Source organism: Bubalus kerabau, chromosome 22 (genome assembly GCF_029407905.1).
Source record: "Bubalus kerabau isolate K-KA32 ecotype Philippines breed swamp buffalo chromosome 22, PCC_UOA_SB_1v2, whole genome shotgun sequence".
Classification (NCBI taxonomy): Eukaryota; Metazoa; Chordata; class Mammalia; order Artiodactyla; family Bovidae; genus Bubalus; species Bubalus kerabau.
The window spans coordinates 41,487,959-41,507,042 of NC_073645.1; the positions used below are offsets into that span (position 1 = coordinate 41,487,959).

The following is a 19,084-nucleotide window of genomic DNA, read 5'->3' on the forward strand; positions in this document are numbered from 1 at the left end:
TTTCAAAAGGGCAGATGCTTACAATGGGTAAATTCAGGCAACAGAAAAATGTTTTAAAAAGGCTTATTTGATTGTGAGGAAAAACAATGTAATCGTAACACCTACTTCTTATTCCTGTATTCTACTGTATCCAAACTCCATTTCAACAGTGACTAAAAACTGTGGAGTCACCAAAACAAATGCTTATTTCATAAACTAATGAACTATGAATAGCTGTAATCAAACTGTGCAAAATAACCAAATAACCCAAAGTAAACCAATAAATGGTGAATTGTGCTTCTAAGAGACCTGAAGAAAACTGGAATTTTAATGCATTAATACGCTACATACTTCAATGTCAATATCTTTGAATGCTTTGGCACCCAGTTCTGTCTTCTTGATTTGCTCCAAACGCTCACGAACAGTTTTCTTCTTGATTTGTTCATGTTCTTGTAAGATCCGCTCCTTCTCTCTCTCCTTTGCCTCCTGTCTCAGCCTCTCTTCCTCAGCCTTCCGCACTTTCTGGAGTTCAGCTTCCCTCTGCTCCAGTTCTTCTTTCTCACGCTGAATATTCAGACTCTCAAGCCGCTCTTTTCTTTCCTCAATTGTCTGACGGCGAGCCAAGATACGCTGGTGCTCTTTCCGTGAATTTTTAAGGTATGCAGTAACAGCCAACTGATGCTGTTCTTCTTTCTCTTGCTTCAAGAACAAATGCATTAAAAATAGTTTTAAGTGACATAGCACAGTATCCAATACCAAAAATATTGCTACATACTCCTAATGTAGTATCCTAACATGTATTTGCATTTAAAAAGAGAGGATGACGTTATTCAACTACTGGTTTCTAGCACCAAATACTATGATGCTACAACTATTCAAAGTCTTTAACAGCAATGACATAGCTGAAGATCCTTTATCTGCTAGGCCAACTTTTATCCGAACCACGTATACTATAAAGTGTTCAAGCCAAGGAGAAAATACTAACAGAGTTCACAAACAACTTAAACAGAAAGGAGAGGCATGATCACAGTACTCCCTATGTGGAGGGTCATCACCTGTGGTTTGTTATCCCTCATCACAGTACTCCTATGATCACCTTAACCTTTTATTCTGACCCACAGAAGGCAGCTCAATGATCTGTGTTATCTGACAAAGATATTTAATAAAATATCAAAAGTATCAAACACAACTAAAGAGGAAATATATAATAAATCCCTTCTCTGAGATATCATTTCAAACCTTTTTGTGAAAGACCTAAAGGGCCCCTCATAATTCCGTCATCCATTTCTCCCACAGATGCATACCAGGATATGAGCTGGCTTAATGACTTCAAGTGCTTTCGCAAGCACTGAGGACATGGCAGTCAGCTGATTCCTTATCTGTTCTGAAGGCATGCTTTGCAGATGAGGACCAATTGGAGCATCTTCTCGAGTAGCATAATTCAAATCAGATCCAAAACTAAGGGTCCGAGAAGTGTGGTCAATACGAACCTATGAAAATTGAAGAGTATTATCAATAGTTAAATCTACATGCAAATATAAAGTCTTTATACGAATGAGTAACTTTGATTAAAATTTCAACTGAATTTAAGAAAAAAAAATCAACTGAAGAATGTCAAATATCAAAGCTAGAAACCTCAATTCAGTAAAGCTTTACAATAGTGCCACTCTACCAAAAGCAGAGAAACAGAGAGTGTGTGTTTTAGGCCTCTTAGGCCTTCCACCACCTCAGTGTCCCCTGGAAGCACCTACCTGCAGGTCGCAGTGCCGAGCTGCATCTACTATGGCCCGTTCCAGTTGGAAAGCATCAACAAAAGGAACCAGAGAAGTCAAACGAGAAAACTCAATGCTCTGATAAATTTGTGCCACCTGCATAAGAAACACAAGGTTAGTAATAATAGCTATCATTTACTCAGCAATTCTTATGTGGAGTCTCGTGGAGCAGTAGAAAGTTAGAAAGTTAGCCTATTTTTCAAAGAAAAGAAACTGAAGCTCCGAGTATGTAAACATGCACTGCTGGAGGTAGAATTAAAATCCAAGGCTAATGAAAAGATTATGCCATATTTCAAACCATCACATAATCCTTTCAAATCCTAGTTCCATAAAAACAAAAAACCCTAAATGGTCACATATTTGTAGATAGAGACCTGCTACTTACCTAATTTATCTGAACATTTAATAAAACTGTTTGTCTGAAGGAGACTGGCAGTATTACTATTTAGTTATACTGCTAATTAGCCTTCAATTATTTGTATAGCACAGAAGAAATAACACTGCTCACACACAAGAGAGAAAGCAGGTCAAGGACATGTGCACAAATATGGAAGTTAACATACAGTAAACGCTCTCCACCACCAATGAAACAATGGAAGACACAACAGGATCATTTAAATCATACTGTAAACCATAATATTCAAACTTAAGTACAAAGCTAACTGCAATATTCAAAAAACTGACAATACTGGGACTTCCCTAGCAGTCAAGTGGTTAAGAATCCACGCGTCCAATGCGAGGGGTATGGGATCCATCCCTGGTTGGGAAACTGAGATCCCACATACCACAGGGTTGCCAAAAAAACTAAAAGACTGACAATACTAGTGTTAGCAGGAAAAAAAGCTTTCTTCACTACTGGTGGGAGGGTCCATGAATTCAATCTCTGAGGATCTGTTAAAAGTTTTACATGTGTGGACTATGACTAACTCCACTTCTTAGCTACAAAAGTTACAGAAGTATGCAAAGATACTTGTAAAGTTCACTATTTCAACTTTTTATTATGGCCAAAAAAACTAAAAAATTTCCACCAATAGTCTGAATAAACAAACCATGGTACTTTTAGACAATGAAAAACTACATAGGTATTAAAAGGAATAAGATGTACATGGCTAACTCTTTAATAACAAAAAGAGACAAAAGCAGCTATGAATTATGTAAAATAACTATTTTTCAAATCAAACACATAAATAATTTTGGTGAGGGTTAGAATTTGAGGAAGCTTTTTTCTGGGCTATTTCTAAATTTTTTAGTTTTGTGATCAGAACAATCAATGGAACATTCCCAGCTGTTCCATGAAACATCCATTTTTCCATCTTTACCTGCTGGAGAAGCCGGAGTATGGTGTTGTTCTGCAGTTGTGGAACATACTGTTGTAACTCTGGTTCCTTTTCAGGTTGCTCCCTAACCCAATTGAGAACCTATAAAATCCATTAAAAGAGTTATATTTTCTCTACAATAAATACTAAAACACTTGTGATACTTTTTCATTTTCTTCACGGACAAAATCACCACACAATGCAAAGAAATACAAAATGTAACAGGAAGCTACTTACCCTTGTATGAAGGTGACTGACAGCAATGGCTAAATTAAGTCATGCTGCTAATTTACCTCCAAAGGTCTATTTAGCACATCAGAAATATCTTTTCTCTTGACACAAAGAAAAAAGACAATGAAATGTGCACCGAATTCGAACCCATAGGATAACACTCCTCTGTTGACATATACGGGACTAACTGGGAGGTTCTGACTGACAAGTACACACTGCCGGGTGGAAAACAGCTAGTGGGAAGCCGTGACGCATAAAGCTCAGCAGGTGCTCTGTGATGACCAGGGTGGAAGGAAGTCCAAGACAGAAGAAGACATATGCATGCATATGGCCGATTTACTTCACTGTACATCAGAAAAACGAACACAATGTAAAGCAATTATATTCCAATAAAAAAGGAAATACAATGAAAAACTGTAACAGGGATGGCTACAGGATAACATAACCAAAGCTTACCTTTGTGACTCTCTCACAGAGTTTTAGTGGGTTAAATTCGACTTCCAGCCAATTGTAAAGGTCTTTTACTTCTGGGACAACATATTGTAGCACATTGAATCTGACCTACAGTGAGCAAAACAAAAGGATTAACTGCTGAAGGTATTTTGTAACTGGGATTCTGAATTGATTATAAATTAAATAAAAATATCAGACTGGAGATCTGGGAAATGACTGGTATTTATCTAGCCTCAACCACCTCTAAATTTACCAAAGAGAAATCCAGGACCACTATGTTGAGTCTCTTGCCCCAAATTATGCAGCTCTCTACAGTGAAACCCCACAGGAATTTACAAAGGAAATAAAAACTCATCAATACAATCAAAATATGTACAAAGACAATTCATGTGGCCAACACAAATCAGTTTATTATCAATAAAAAGTAAATACCAGTTTACAAATAGCTGTGTCAGAGAAAAGTTATTACAGCAACACTGCTCAGAAAGCCACAAACTCGAAAGAAAAAACTCAGGACAAAACAGGCCCTGATTCACATAATATACAGAAACAGTCAAAAAAATAACAAATGTATTCAATACATGAATATATCTCACCAATGAAGAGAAGAATTTCACATATTTATGTGAGATTTAAATTTAATATAAAATACACAAACAGGCAAAATTAATCTGTGGTGTTATAAATCAGGACTGTGGCTACTCTTGGAGGAAATAGGAAAAAGTGGTGAATGGAAAAATCTTTTTGAGAATTTACGCAATTATACTTAGGACATGTACTTTAAAAATGTATGTTACAGTTTAATCATATTTTAAGTTGATATGTGAATAGAACTTCCTTGCACAATAAAGATGTAGCTTGTATAACCTGTCCTCAGGTTATGGGACATCAGTCCCTATATCAAGAAATGATAAAAACTCATCAAAACCTATCAAGAAATGATAAAAACTCATCAACACCAACGGTCACCTATTCTATGGCCATTAGCAAAAGAAATCTATAAATAACAAATCCTGGACATGGTATGGAGAAAAGGGAACCCTCTTACACTGCTGATGGGAATGGAAATCGGGGCAGCCACTAACAAAAACAGTATGGAGGTTGCTCAGAAAACTAAAATTAGAATTATCACATGATCCAGCAATCCTTCTCCCGGGCATAGACCCAGAAAAAATAATTTAAAAAAGATCCATGCACCCCTACTACTGTGAATAGCAGCACTCTTCTCAACAGCCAGGGCATGGAGACAACCTAAATGTTCATCAACAGATGAGCTGATGAAGAACACACACACACAGTGGAACACTATTCAGTCATAAAAAAAGAATGGAGTAATACCATTTGCTGCAACACAGATACAACTAGTGATTATCATACCAAGTGAAATCAGAAAGAGAAAGAAATACCATACGATCGCTTTCATGTGAAATCTAAACTATGAGACAGAAACAGACCCACAGACATAGAGGACAGACTTGTGCTTGCAGGGGAATGGACTGGGATGTTGGGGTTTAGTGATGCAAACTGTTACACACAGAATAGATAAATAAGATTTCCTACTGAATAGCACAATTATATTTAGTATCCCAAGATAAGCCACGATGGAAGAGAATATAAAAACGAATGTATATAAAATTAAATCACTTTGCTGTACAGCAAATGAACACATTATGAATCAACTGTACTTGTATTTTAAATAAATGAATGTTCTGGATTTTCCATTGAGCACCCCCTCCAAATAAGGAATGTACTGAGACAGGCTATCATCATCTACTGAAGTATACTTGCTTCCCAAGCTTAACAATCTCTTGGGAACTTTTTGAGTCTGTTCCTGAGATACTAGAATCATTATCTAGGTGATTATGAATTTAGCTACATAAACCTAATACTCAGGTCTCGACCTTGTACATAGAGTGAACTCAAGATTTATAAAATGCCTCCTGACATCTAGTTAAGCCATTCATCTGACACCAACTAGAAGCCTTCTTATAGGCATTTATTTACGGGTCCAATGAGGACCCAAACGTGAATGTCCTGCCTACTGATCCTGACCCCACCAACAGATTCCTGCATCAGTATCATAACTGATCACCTTTAACATTAAGGTATGCTACATGAGCTCAAGAGATATGGATAATACTTCCATCAGGCACACTTTGCAGTATTTAAAACAATTTTTTTTAATACTTATTTGCTAGTTAAGACCTCTTCCTAAATACAATCTCTTATTTAATTACGTTTAATCCTAATTCAGGAGACGGCAATGGCAACCCACTCCAGTACTCTTGCCTGGAAAATCCCATGGACAGAGGAGCCTAGTGGGCTGCAGTCCATGGGGTCGCAAAGAGTCGGACACGACTGAGTGACTTCACTTTCACGCACTGGAGAAGGAAATGGCAACCCACTCCAGTGTTCTTGCCTGGAGAATCTCAGGGAGGGGGAGTCTGGTGGGCTGCCGTCTATGGGGTCGCACAGAGTAGTACACGACTGAAGCAACTTAGCGGCAGCAGCAATCCTAATTCAGTCCCATAAAAACATGCCAACACACAAAGCTGGTTTTTATAAATGGCAGCACAATAAAACATGAAGGCATTCAGAGAGAAATACTGTTTCAGAGGTTAAGTTAGTTCTTTTGAAAAAGTGACCACAAAGGGAACTTGCCTTGCTACTATAACAGAGAACTGTTACAAGAGAAAACTAACACCATATACAAAGTGTATTAACTTTTATCCAAACTGATATACCCTGCCAGTGAAGGAGTAAGGCCTATCTTCTCTAGCATCTGTCCCTCTTTTTTCTCTGATCCTGAAGTAATCTGCTAGAGGTGTACCACAGTAACCACCAAGTCAAACTACTGTGAATCGAACTCCTCTGGAGCACAAATTCCATTTAACTGTCACTTGCCTGGCAGGTAACAGACACTAACATGATAAATTCCCACTGAATTAGAGTCCAGTGTAAAACACTGTGAGATACAAAACCTTGGGCTCTATATTCTGAAATCAAGTTAATATATGCAGTGGGTGAAACCTAGAAATCTGCATTTCAAAAAGACTTCACACACAATTACAGTGTACAGCCCTAACCAAGAACCACTGCCTTAGTAACATACAATGAAAGTTAAAGCAAACAAAGTTGGAAACACTTGAGTTGTCCAGAACTGGGCCTAATCTAATTCCATGCTTTCCTGGACTCATCATCACATTTCTAACACCAATTAGCTTAATTTTTTCCTACAGCCCCTGAAATAAGCCATGATTGTTCTTGCCCATCATACTTCCCTTATCAAGGGGCCCATGCTATTCCTCAAAGTTAGTCTGAGTCTTGTCTGCTGCATCCAATTTAACTCCAGCTCATTCAAGACAAAACATCTCACCTCAACACAGGGCTGACTTACACCAATGTTTCTCAAACTTGTCCATGCATCAGAATCCCCTGGCAATGCATCAGAATTCTCAGCATTTAATCATAAATTATAAAACCTGATCATAGAGCATTCTGTTCAAAGCTGTTAAAGAGTGCTAAAACTTATACCAACCATATCGTTAATAAGGCCAATTCGCGTTGGTGGGGCTTGCAGGCCTAGCAGGGTTGCAAGGCGACGCTGTTTCTCAACTATAATGCCGTCCATATCCAGAAGTCGAGCAATATCAGTACGCTCAGGGGTAATAGGGATGGAAAGAGTGGCCAAAAGGACTCTAGTAGACATTCTGGAGAACAAAGTCACAATCTGTTAAATTTGCAAATGTCACTTGATAAGCAGAAAGATACTTCTCTAATTATCTAGTAAAATATGCCAGTGATAGAATATGTATACCACCACGATGAACTGGCCTCCTAAGTGTTTATCAAAGCATGGGATTAATTAAAAAAGAAATGGATTATCCTAAAATGAACCCTTGGAGAAACAGAACTTCACCCACCCACTTACTACTGTCAGTGTTTTCTAGCTAAAGAGAAAGACTGTGATGAATGCAACACAGACACATCTGCATATACCCCTACTTCCTTATAAACTATTAGGGAAGATTTTAAAACTAAGAAAAAACACTTAAGAGGGAAAAGTCACAAAAACATATTATGGGAGTTGAGGGCAAAAGTTAAATGTTAGCTTCCTTAAAACACAAAACTCAGGGTGAATTTAGAGCACCGGAGGACACGAAGGACTGCGGGCTCTGGAGCCCACGAGTCAAGAGTTGGAATCTCAGCTTCACCATTTCCAACTGGAACCTTAGGCAAGATACTTAATTTTCTAAGTCACAAGGTGTTGGGAGGATTAAGGAAAATAATGTACATATAGCCAAACAGCCTAATGATTATGACAGTACTCTTACAGTATTTTCTAACAGAAGAGTATAGAAATAAAGAAAATCAAGTTTTTTCCCTTATTCCAATAAACAAGGATTACATATATAACAGATAGTGAATGACATAATGAACACTGTCCTCAATAGTTTTTTAAGGGACTTTCCTGGTGGCCCAGTGGTTAAAACTCTGAGCTCCCAATGTAGGAGGCACAGGTTCAATCCCTACTTGGAAAACTAAGATCCCACATGATGCTCTATGTGGCAAAAAATGTGTGTGTGTGTGTGTGTGTGTGTGTGTGTGTGTGTATGTATATATATATATATATATATATATATATGGAAGTACAAGTTTTAGTTGCTCAGTCGTGTCCCAACTCTTTGCAACCCTCATGGACTGCAGTCCACCAGGCTCCTCAGTCTAAGATTCTCCAGGCAGGAAGACTGGAGTGGGTTGCCATATACACTAGAAAAAACTCATTTGGTTTCATGTACTGCTTACAAGCTAAGAAAAACAATTTGGTGTACGTACTTCTATTAGAGACCAAAATAACATGGTCTGCCAGTAAGAAACAGCATGTGAGTTGCCTAAACCCAACTAAAATGTATAATAAAACCAAACATGACTGAAAATATGTATGTAATGCTAAAAAAAAAAAAAGTCTTTAGATTGTTAGGTTATAGGCTATCTACATAAAAATACACATGCCAATTATTTACAGAGTTAATGTTTTATAGCTGGGGGGAAAAAGTTACTTGATAAAAGTACTCATTTTGGGGGGAGGGGGTCTAATCAGTTCCTAGATTCTAAATGCCTACACTCAGTTAAGGAAGCTAATACCTTAACACTGCCTTTCCTAACATTCCATTTTCTCAATTGGAGGGTTGGTTACCAGATAAAAGATAGCTACTGAAGACCAAGAATACTGCTCAAGAATACCACTGAGATTTTTTGGTAGTTAACAGTTAGAAGGCATGCTACTGGCAACCAGTGGGAAAACCAGGGATGCTGCCAAAGACCCTAAACACACAGTCCCCCGACAAAGAAATAACCAGCCCCAAATGTCAACAGTGCAGCTGGGAACCCTAATCTAACATTATCATGCCATTTACAAGATAGTTCTTTTATATCTTAATACTATCCAACAATAAGATTCTTACCTTTGCATCTCTTCTTGTGTAAGATTCTTTCTCATCTCTCTAGATAAATGGTAAAGACGATGGAGTGTAGATGCATGAAAAAGAGCATTTCCAGATTTCCAAAATACAGTTGAGACTTTGTTATAGTAATTTGCCATCAACTGAGGCTTGGGCGGTTTTTTAGATAAGGAAAATAGCCCATGAATATCTTCCACAGCTTTGAATGCTTCCTAAAATTAGTGGTATAAATTACAGTCATTACATTCTAAACAAACAAAAAAACAACAACAAAAAAATCTATGAAACTTAAAATATATTACATTTAAGAATAAAAATGGCAAATAAAATACCTTCATGTGTGGTTCTTTTTATTCATAATTTAACTATCTGATATATCTCAGAAAACTACCACAATTTCTTAGACTGCCTGTGCCCTTAAAGAGTATCATACCACTTGGGGGAATATATTTTTAAAGAATCTGGAAGGACATAAAACACAATATAAAGGCTATTTCTGAGTGTTAAGATAATGAATAAATATTTTCTTCCTTTCACTTATCATTTTTTCCATACTAGGCATGTTTTACTTGTCTTCTATTAAAATTTTTTCCTTTAGTTCAGGTATCTTAAGGGTGTACCTGCAGAAAAGGAAAATATGGGAGAGCAGGAGATCACATTTTCATTGGCTGAAAACTACCAATTTTTAGTTTCTTCCTCTGCAATTTCAGTAAGATTTGGTGGGGGAATCAAATATATAAAAATAACTCATGAGAAAATGTCTGCAGAATCCTTAGAGTAAAAAAGTCCATGTGGACAACAAAACGCCCACTACCGAGATCTCTGATGTAGGATACTCACTGTGCAAGCTTACTAAGTCTACGCAGCACTGAGAAATCTAGGGGACAGTCTAGTGCTGCATTTATCCAACTCGCTGTGGTAAAGGACAAGTTTGTCTTTGTAATTTCTCAACTGTTGCCATCAATACTTTTATAAAGTACAATAAATTACTATTAAAATAAGATGGAAAGACAAACTAATTTTTTTAAATCCGGGTAAACAGAGTACAAAACTACCATGAAATTATTTACAAAATTTTGTAAATGCATACTCTCCAGGCATTGAGCCACAATTTGAGCACTGAGGTCTGAAAAAGAGATTAGATGATTTGGCTTGGAATTGACAGCAAGCATCAAGAACCAAAACAACTGAGACTTCTTGTCCCAAACTCTTCCTTCTCCATGAGACAACCTCAAATCTGTTACCTAGCTACTGAAATTAACCAAGAGATACCAAGAGGCAGATACTCATTAAGAGAAAAAAAGGTAATATGGGTTATTATTACTACAAAGAAAAGCCAAAATAGTTCGCAACATACCTGCCACAATTCCATGCTGATAGCACTGTCCAGCTGAACGAGCCTGGTCTCCAAATGCATAGACTGGCTCTCGGGGTTATTAAGGTTGATGGCTGTGCTTTGGTTGTGGTGGCGTTGAATCTGAGACAAGTGCATTCTCAGGTTGTCACACAACTTACGGAATTCGGCCTTCCGGGTGTATTGGAGGCAGAATTTGAAAGCTATAAGCATAAATTGTAAAATATATTAGTTACTTTCCACCATAAACTTAGTGTTTAAACAGGTTCTATTTTATATATTAAGGTCAGTTATCTTAACAAGATTTACCAAACTCAGCATCAGTTTTGAGAAATGATCAGTTATAACTCACTTCATGTGCCCTGAGCACCTTTTAGACATAGTCATCAGTCCTGGTCTATGACTGAAATAGTTCTGAGAGCTAAGGTCTAAGAGGGACTCACCTTTCAAACACTTATCACTTCAAACCCTAAAAGAGCAAAAAAATTCTGGTCTGAAATACAATTAACTCTCTTACCTAATTCACTAGAAAACAAAGCTTCCTCACTAACTGAAACTGAATACTACAAATTGGGGGTCTGTGGTAACCTAATTTCAATTGTGCAGATGTATAAATGAACTACTTGCTCTATCATTAAAACACATTAATTTTCTACTATCATACATGCAATACTAAAATAACTTCTTTGAATGTCCTCTGTCAATCCCTTAAAAAAAGAGTATTTCTATTTCAGTAGGCCTGAAACAAAAGGATGCAGTTTAACTACAAGTTAATATTTATCTCAACTGTTATCAAAAGGTCCTAGCTGACTTGTGTTAAATGCTAGCCACGTGGGCAAAACGAAACAGATTCTAATACTCCTAGTAAGCTATTCTTAGTCACATAATCACTTTAAACTTGAATAAACAAAACCAAATGCCATATTAAAGAATGGTGACAAGCTTGTGCGTAAGGCTAAAACTAAGAAAAAGCCAAGAGCCACTCATGTCATATATAGTTAAAAGGCTACACTGACAGGAAGATAAGCTGCAACAGTAAGGCAAAAAGACAAGATTAGGAAAACAAACTTAACACAGTTCTCCAGATTACAAGTGCATGGAGTGTTAACTACTGGATACTTTTTATGGTGATCCTGAGTCTTCAATAAGGTTTAGTTCTATATTCAATAACACTCTGGAGCTCAGAAAGACCTCAGAAATCCAGTACATGGTTAAGTAGCTTGCTAGAGAGTATGCTATAGAGTCAAAAGTATTGATAGAATAAAGTTTGCCAGAAAGCAATAGAAAAGTTTATCTTTTCGGTCACTTAGAAAATTCCAAAATGACTTTAAAAGGTGCTTCAGACATCAATGGAAAACACAGAATTACCTTGACTAATGAAACAAATTTCTTATTTAATATCCAAATGAATGCCAATCATCTAAAGAAAGAATTAAAACTATGTAAAATAAGTACTACAGAAAAAAGGAGATTAACAGTTCAATCTTTTGCAAAACCTATCCTTAAGTCAACTTTTCAAATCAGTTCTTGTTTTACCTTGTTGGGCAATATCATGGTAGAGACGCTCTACTCTAGAATTGTTTCGAAGAAGGTCCAAACACTGTCTGTATGATTCCCACAGGAATTTAACCCATGGAGTTAAAAGTAATCTGTCAGTACGATCCTGAGTGTCTTCACCACTTACAGCACTTAGGAGAACACTACAAAAATATTTAAAAACGTTGAAAACAATTTTAGACATGGTTTCCTACTTTGCCATATGATTATAAAACCAAAACTAACAATTATCATTATAAAATAGTTCAAATCCTACCTACAACTTTGAACATACTGTAAAGCTATCACTTAGTCCAAGTATTTGAATTCTCAATCTGTATTAAAGCCATTTAAATTAGTATACACCCTATCAGATGGTTTAATTTTTCACTTTTATGAACTGTGAATAGTACATGACTTGAAGTTACTGTACATTTAAAATTCCAAAGACAAGCATTCTTTCTAATAAACATTTACTTCAAATGGGGACAATGGAGTCACAGGTGTCTCCATTGAGAAAGATACATTTAGCAATTAAGCCCACATACCTCTCAGGAGTTTGAATATTATCCAGATCTTCTATGTCTAAGACCATCTGCTGGGACTCTTCTTTAGCAGCTTCCGTTTTCTCCTCTGCCAATTTCAAATATGCCCTGACAACATCCTCTAGAGATTTGATGTTCACCTAGCCAATAAATAAATAAATAAAACTCATCTCCCAACAAACCAAAAAATATTTTAAAAGCAAACTTTATGGTATAAAACAGTAAATATGAAAGGTAAATGCCTCCCAAAATGACTAAAAGCACTTACTAAAATATAAAAACCCAGCTGTTCATACCTGTTGACAAATGTTCTTATACTGATATAAGCCTTCTTTAGCCAAATGGCTCTTGCGAAGATCCACACAAAGTTCCAGGTATTTCAACATAATTGGCTCATGTATCTTTTGCCATGTTCTATGTTTCTTACTTTTCATAACATCATAAAGAACGTCCAGAGCAGGTTGCTTTTTGCCAACTTCAAGAAATTCTGGAAAAGTAATTCAGGAGAAAATTAATTATGTATGCTATATAAAAACCTAAATCTTGCTTTTTAACTTGGCTGTTTTAATTTCCCAACCTATTACTATCTCTTTTGAGGTCACAATTTATTTTTGATTTCTAACACTATGCCAAGGTAAAAAAAATGAAAAAATGATACTATCTCAAATATGACCTATACATAAAACTAGATTTCACTCAATTCCTCTGCACCAATTATATCTAAGTTACTTTATAAAGTTCTAGAAATTCAAGTCATGAGGTTAACAATCTCCCCCTGAATAGGCAGAAAAGCAAGTGTAACTTCAGTCACCATGATCTGGCTGATGCAATTCTTGCTAGTTTGTATTAAGACTTAAGGTAGAAAAAACAAATTAGATTGACTATGTTCCTTTTAGATCAATTGACTGTGTGGGTCTATCACGGGGCTCTATTTTATCATTTCTTTACTGATCTGCCTAGGCTTTTGCCAATACCTCACTGTCTTGATTACTATAGCCTGACAGAAAATCTTGAAGTCAGGTAGTGTGAGTACTCCAACTCTGTTCTTCAGTACTAGCTGGCTATGTAACACCTTTTGCCTTTCCATACAAACTTCAGAATTGCTTGTAGATACCTACAAAATAGCTCACTGGGATCTCATTGAACCTATAAAACAAGTTTGGAAGAACTGACAACAGGATTTAGTCTTCCAATCCATGAGCAAAAAGTATCTCTCCACTTATTTATCTCAATCTAAACACAAGAAACAAACTGAGACAAATCCCAGCTAAGAGACAAAATACCTGACAACCAATACTCCTCAAACTGTCAAGGCCACCAACAAATCTAAGAAACTGCCACAACCAAGAGGAGCCTAAGGAAACAACGAAATGTAAGGTATCTTGGGTGGGATCCTGAAATACACAGGAGACATTACAGAAAGCTGAGAACAATGTATGGACTTTTCCTGATAATAATGTATTAGCACTGATTCATTAGTTGTAACAAACATACCACACACATCTAAGATATTTATTAACAGGAGAATCTGTGTGTGGTGTGACCCTCTGTACTATCTTTGCAATAATTCTGTAAATCTCAAACTTCTAAAATTAAAAGTTTATTTTTTAATTGAGAAAAAAATTTTTAATGTAGAGCAAACAAATGTATACTCTTTTTAAAATTCACTGCCTATTGAAACATGTAAAATATCATGTATGAAACGAGTTGCCAGTCCAGGTTCGATGCACGATACTGGATGCTTGGGGCTGGTGCACTGGGACGACCCAGAGGGATGGAATGGGGAGGGAGGAGGGAGGAGGGTTCAGGATGGGGAACACATGTATACCTGTGGCGGATTCATTTTGATATTTGGCAAAACTAATACAATTATGTAAAGTTTAAAAATAAAATAAAATTAAAAAATAATAAAAATTAAAATTAAAAAAAAAATAAAAATAAAAAAAATAAAATTCACTGCCTAAATCTGATGGCATTCTGTATGCAGCAATATTTCAAAATCTGTTCCAACCTCAGATTTTGGGTATACTGCTTGTTTTGAAAAGCAAAAGCTCCTCCATTACATTTCTGACCAAAGTTAAAATGTATCATTTTTTTTTCTTTTTTTTTTTTTTTTTAAAACTTTCTTAATACACTTAACAGATTACGGGTGGTTCTTTTCTGGTTATGTTCAACTTAAAACTAAGTAAGTGCCAAATTTCACACAAAAATTTCTCCACTGAAAATTTGACAATAATTTGGCAGAACACTAGTTTACGCTATAAAAAAGTTAAAACACATCTGTTTTTTAAAATCAATGTTCATTTTTCTTAAAAAAATCCTTGACAATTATTTTAGGCATTGACCTAACAATGTATAGCATTATCTAAAATATAACTATTCTAGGGCAAACACAGACCAAAATGTCTCTTATCTGAAGGATTTACTTAGTAACTCATTTCTTCTTCCAATCATCACATCTTTCAGGAATGCTGCCTCTGAACATTCCTTCCTCCAGGAAAACTATAAACAATATTTCTACTATAGTATATTTTTAAAACTTTATACAGGAGAAATCACAAAACACATTGAAGTATCTTTTAACACAATATCCTACATCATCCCATATTATACCAAACCATACTCCTCACATGCAAATTAATATAAACCCCTCTTCAATACTTCAATAATCTCAATATCAAATCTGCCAATATGGGGGCAAGGCCATTTTCACTTGGGTCAATTTTATTACACCCCTCCCAATCAAAGATGTCACACTGAATACAACTAGATACTCTGCTGGAATAAGCCTTTTCTGTTTCAAGGGAAGGACCTACTTACTCATCATCTTCCTGGAGCATGCACACACAGTTATTTCAAAATTTAACAATATTTTAGTGTTTTTTCACAACTATTTAACAGAAACAGCTTCTATCAGCCAAACATTGGGGAGTAAATGTTTTTACGTTTATCCTTTACATTAAGGATATCACAGCAGCCCACCAAAATAAATTATATCCAATTCCCAATCTTACATTGAGGATTTAAAACCCATACTACTGTATATAAGCACTATCAATATGTTGCAAAATAGGCACCAAGAGTTAAGTTTAAGAGCTGGCCCCAGTATGACGTGGTGACAAAGTAACAAACTAGCCAAAAATAAGTCCCAGCCCCTTATTTTTAAATGACTGTGCTAACAATGCCACTTAAAAAAATAATAAGTCGTGTTTAGTGATAAAACTGAAAGTACTTTTCATTTCCTCAACAGCTAGTCAAATTAAGATTCCAAATCCAATACTTTCAAATTCCAAAACAATCATCTAATTAGGGGGGAAAAAAACAAGTTTTTGAGGCTGTGCTAGAGAAAACTATCACACACTAAAAGCTGTACTGCAATCTTTAAAGAAACGTTCATTTCCAGATTGATATCATCTTAAAAATAAAATCTGGAATTACAAACTATTCCTAGGAGGGTAGGCATTCTTAAAGACACAGTGAGTGATCTATGTATCTACCTATAGTAAAGTTTAGGTCAGCCCTTCAATTTTACTAGGTTATTTGTGTAACAGACCAAGTAGATAAGCTCTAATGTTACATAATTTGTGGGTTTAATAACAACTTTATTTTTAAGACGCTGGTTGTAAAGTGTAAGTTAAAAGGCCGTTATACAGTCAGAAGCAAAAGAGCTGGCACTATCATCAATATGAACTGGAAAGGGGGCTTTTTCTGAATGATTCTGGGGTATGCAAATTTCTTGCCGGTAACTGCTGGGACTCCGTCTCATTTTCCAGAATGCTCGTTTTCCAATTGCTTCCAAAACTATTGCTCTGACAAACCATTCTACACCTAAATTAGGATACTCTAATGCTGTTGCTGCTAAGTCACTTCAGTCGTGTCCGACTCTGTACGACCCCACAGATGGCAGCCCACCAGGCTCCTCCATCCATGCGATTTTCCAGGCAAGAGTACTGGAGTGGGGTGCCACTGCCTTCTCCTAGGATACTCTAATGGATGGGATCTAAATGTGATTTAATCTGATATTACAAATGTTATAGATAAACGAGATTATTTCCATTAAAAATAACATGTGCTCTGATTACCCTATTTATAAAATTTTGTCAACAGTGTCATATGCCATCCACATTCTGCTCATTGATACTAAAACAGGATCTAAGATGAAAGGTACAGAAATTATACTACTTGAAAGGGAAGGCCTCTCTACCATACCAGCACTCATCTAACAGCTTTTTAAAAGGCCTTTTACAAAAACTACACTAACAAATTCAAGACCCCATCCCCATGTCTTTCTCATCTTGCCTACTTGAATTTCTGACATTTTCACAAATTGCTCTTCATGAATCAAATCTATTTCAACTTAGAAATTGTGAGAAAAGATTTAAGATGTTAACATACATTACTTCTAATTTTAAAGTTACTGAAATATTAAGTTCATATAGATTCAAAAGGGAGGAGTGAAGGATACAAGGCTTGAACACATCAATATGTAGTATTTAGGCCATGGAGATTACAGTGCTTCAGCCACTTAACATGGAAAAAAATGTGTTGGTAAAGCATTCAAAGGGCTGTAAAACAGATTTATAGTAGTAATTTCACCCAAGTCATATGTATACCACAATATATAATTCTCTTAAGTTTCAAAACATTTAAGAAATAATGCTTTCCCTAAATTTGCTAGTTTATTTTGTAGGATTAAATTTCCATCTCAATCTTATTTTCTTTCCTATAAATTAATCAGCACGTGTAAACTTCATGCCTGTTCAAACTATTAACATGGAGGATCAGAGTGAGTGATTAGATCAAAGTTGTAGTTTCCATTGTTTTTTGGAACAGTTACTCTATTCCACAGAATGTGGCATTATCCTATTCCACAGACGGTTACTTATCCCCGAAATTGTTAACTTACAGTAAAAATGACAAGCATAGACAAACAGCTCTCTGGCCCTGACAGATTATCAGTGGTATCAACTGTACGCACTAACTGAAACTGACCTTTTCCTAAGAGGATTTTCAAACGAACTAACAAAATAAGCTTCATAAGTATAAAAGAGTTAACAGACACGGTACATCGATCCACAACAACAGGGGTAAGACCCAAAACTCGTTTGGCTTGAGGAAGCGTGAAAATGAAAGAGCAATGGACGCTCTAACACTTATAAAGCCTAAATAATAATCTATTGAAAGATCAGAGAATACATTTGCACCCCCTGTAATGGCAACGTAATAAATGCCTCTTGAACAGATCAGGACACACACAAGTTTTCCCAACAGTGCCGCCGACTCAAGCACACATATGGAAATAATCCCAAGCAGCAGCGCAATTGGGGGGGGGGGGGGGGAACCACGATGGATCTTGAAGTTCAGAGACCTTGGTGTTAGGCTTCTAGCTCAACAACTCACTCCCAGAGTGACCTTGGGCAAACCAGTCTCCCTAGGCCTCACTTTCCTAATCTTTGCAACTTCAAGTCCCTCTTATAGTATTAACTCTGTCCCAACTTCCTTGAGACTCGGAGTAGGCTTCGCAGCAGCCAATAATCAAAGCCGAAAGAAAAAAAAAATTTTTTTAAAATAGGGAACGAGTTAAAGGGGTCAGAGTCCCCGAAGCGGAGAAGAGGGGTCGGAAGGGGAAGTGGACCCTGAGCCGGCAAAGCGCGGCGCTGGATTCGGGGGCGCGGAGGCGTCCGCAGGAGGGCCCGGAGGTGGGCCTGCCAAGCCTCCCGGCCCGGCGGGAGGTGGAGCCGAGGTTCTCGCGTGCATTGTCCCCGGGAGGGAGCCATGTTTCCTCCTCCCCGGCACTCCCAGATGGCGGCCGGGGGCGCGGGGCCGAAGCGCACAAGGCCCCGTGGTCTGGAGTGAGGGGGTGCCCAGCAGAGGCGGGGAGAGAGAGGAGCTCGGGCCCGGGTCGGCCTGTCTCCGGAGCCGCGACGCCGCCACCCTGCCCCCCGAGACTCACCGGGAGGCGGCGGGAGGAAGGCGAGCCCCGCAGAGAGACGGTTCCCGGCTCCGCGCCTCCCACCCTCCCCGCTCTACCTCCCATGTCAGTTGGAGCGAGAAGGTATACCATACCCAACCCCGGGCTGGGTCGGCGGCGGGCAGGGGCCTCCCGTGCAGCCACAGTCGGGCGGCCGCACACCGCGTACCAGGCCCGGGCCCCCTCGACCTCCGAGGCCTCGGGCCGCCCCAGTCCAGCGCGTCCCGATCCCCTCCTCACCGTTGGCGCGCTTGAGGGCATTTTCCGGCCTCTGGAAATAGGCCGGCATCTTGGCGGCAGGCTCAGTTCACCCGGCGTCAGCGAATCCTCGGGGTCCCGGGCCGGGAGAGGAGACGAAGGGGAACCAGCGCGAGTCTCCACGCGCCTCGCCAGCAGTCGCCCGCGCCCAGCCGGCCAGAGACGGAAAGGAAGGAGCCACGTGACCCGCCCTGCGCGGCGGCGGCG

At 38.0% G+C, this 19,084-nt stretch overlaps 1 protein-coding gene and 2 non-coding genes across 3 annotated transcripts in view; all 3 read right to left on the reverse strand.

The window, feature by feature from the left end:
• The window catches only part of EIF3A (eukaryotic translation initiation factor 3 subunit A), a 31,646-nt gene extending 12,567 nt beyond the window's left edge, over positions 1-19,079 (reverse strand). The window contains exons 1-12 of the mRNA XM_055560635.1: positions 18,860-19,079; positions 12,945-13,135; positions 12,652-12,788; positions 12,104-12,267; positions 10,571-10,770; positions 9,217-9,425; positions 7,290-7,461; positions 3,755-3,859; positions 3,071-3,169; positions 1,731-1,847; positions 1,284-1,469; positions 331-678 (exon numbers count right to left, since the gene is read on the reverse strand). Coding sequence (XP_055416610.1) covers positions 331-678; positions 1,284-1,469; positions 1,731-1,847; positions 3,071-3,169; positions 3,755-3,859; positions 7,290-7,461; positions 9,217-9,425; positions 10,571-10,770; positions 12,104-12,267; positions 12,652-12,788; positions 12,945-13,135; positions 18,860-18,908 — 1,977 coding nt within the window. The 5' untranslated portion in view covers positions 18,909-19,079. The remainder of the gene's footprint in view (positions 1-330; positions 679-1,283; positions 1,470-1,730; positions 1,848-3,070; positions 3,170-3,754; positions 3,860-7,289; positions 7,462-9,216; positions 9,426-10,570; positions 10,771-12,103; positions 12,268-12,651; positions 12,789-12,944; positions 13,136-18,859) is intronic.
• On the reverse strand, positions 2,165-2,294 carry LOC129637163 (small nucleolar RNA SNORA19). The gene has a single exon (XR_008707371.1). It is a non-coding gene; the product is annotated as a small nucleolar RNA SNORA19 (small nucleolar RNA).
• Positions 3,305-3,434, reverse strand: LOC129637164 (small nucleolar RNA SNORA19). The gene has a single exon (XR_008707372.1). It is a non-coding gene; the product is annotated as a small nucleolar RNA SNORA19 (small nucleolar RNA).
• Positions 19,080-19,084: the final 5 nt, after the last annotated feature.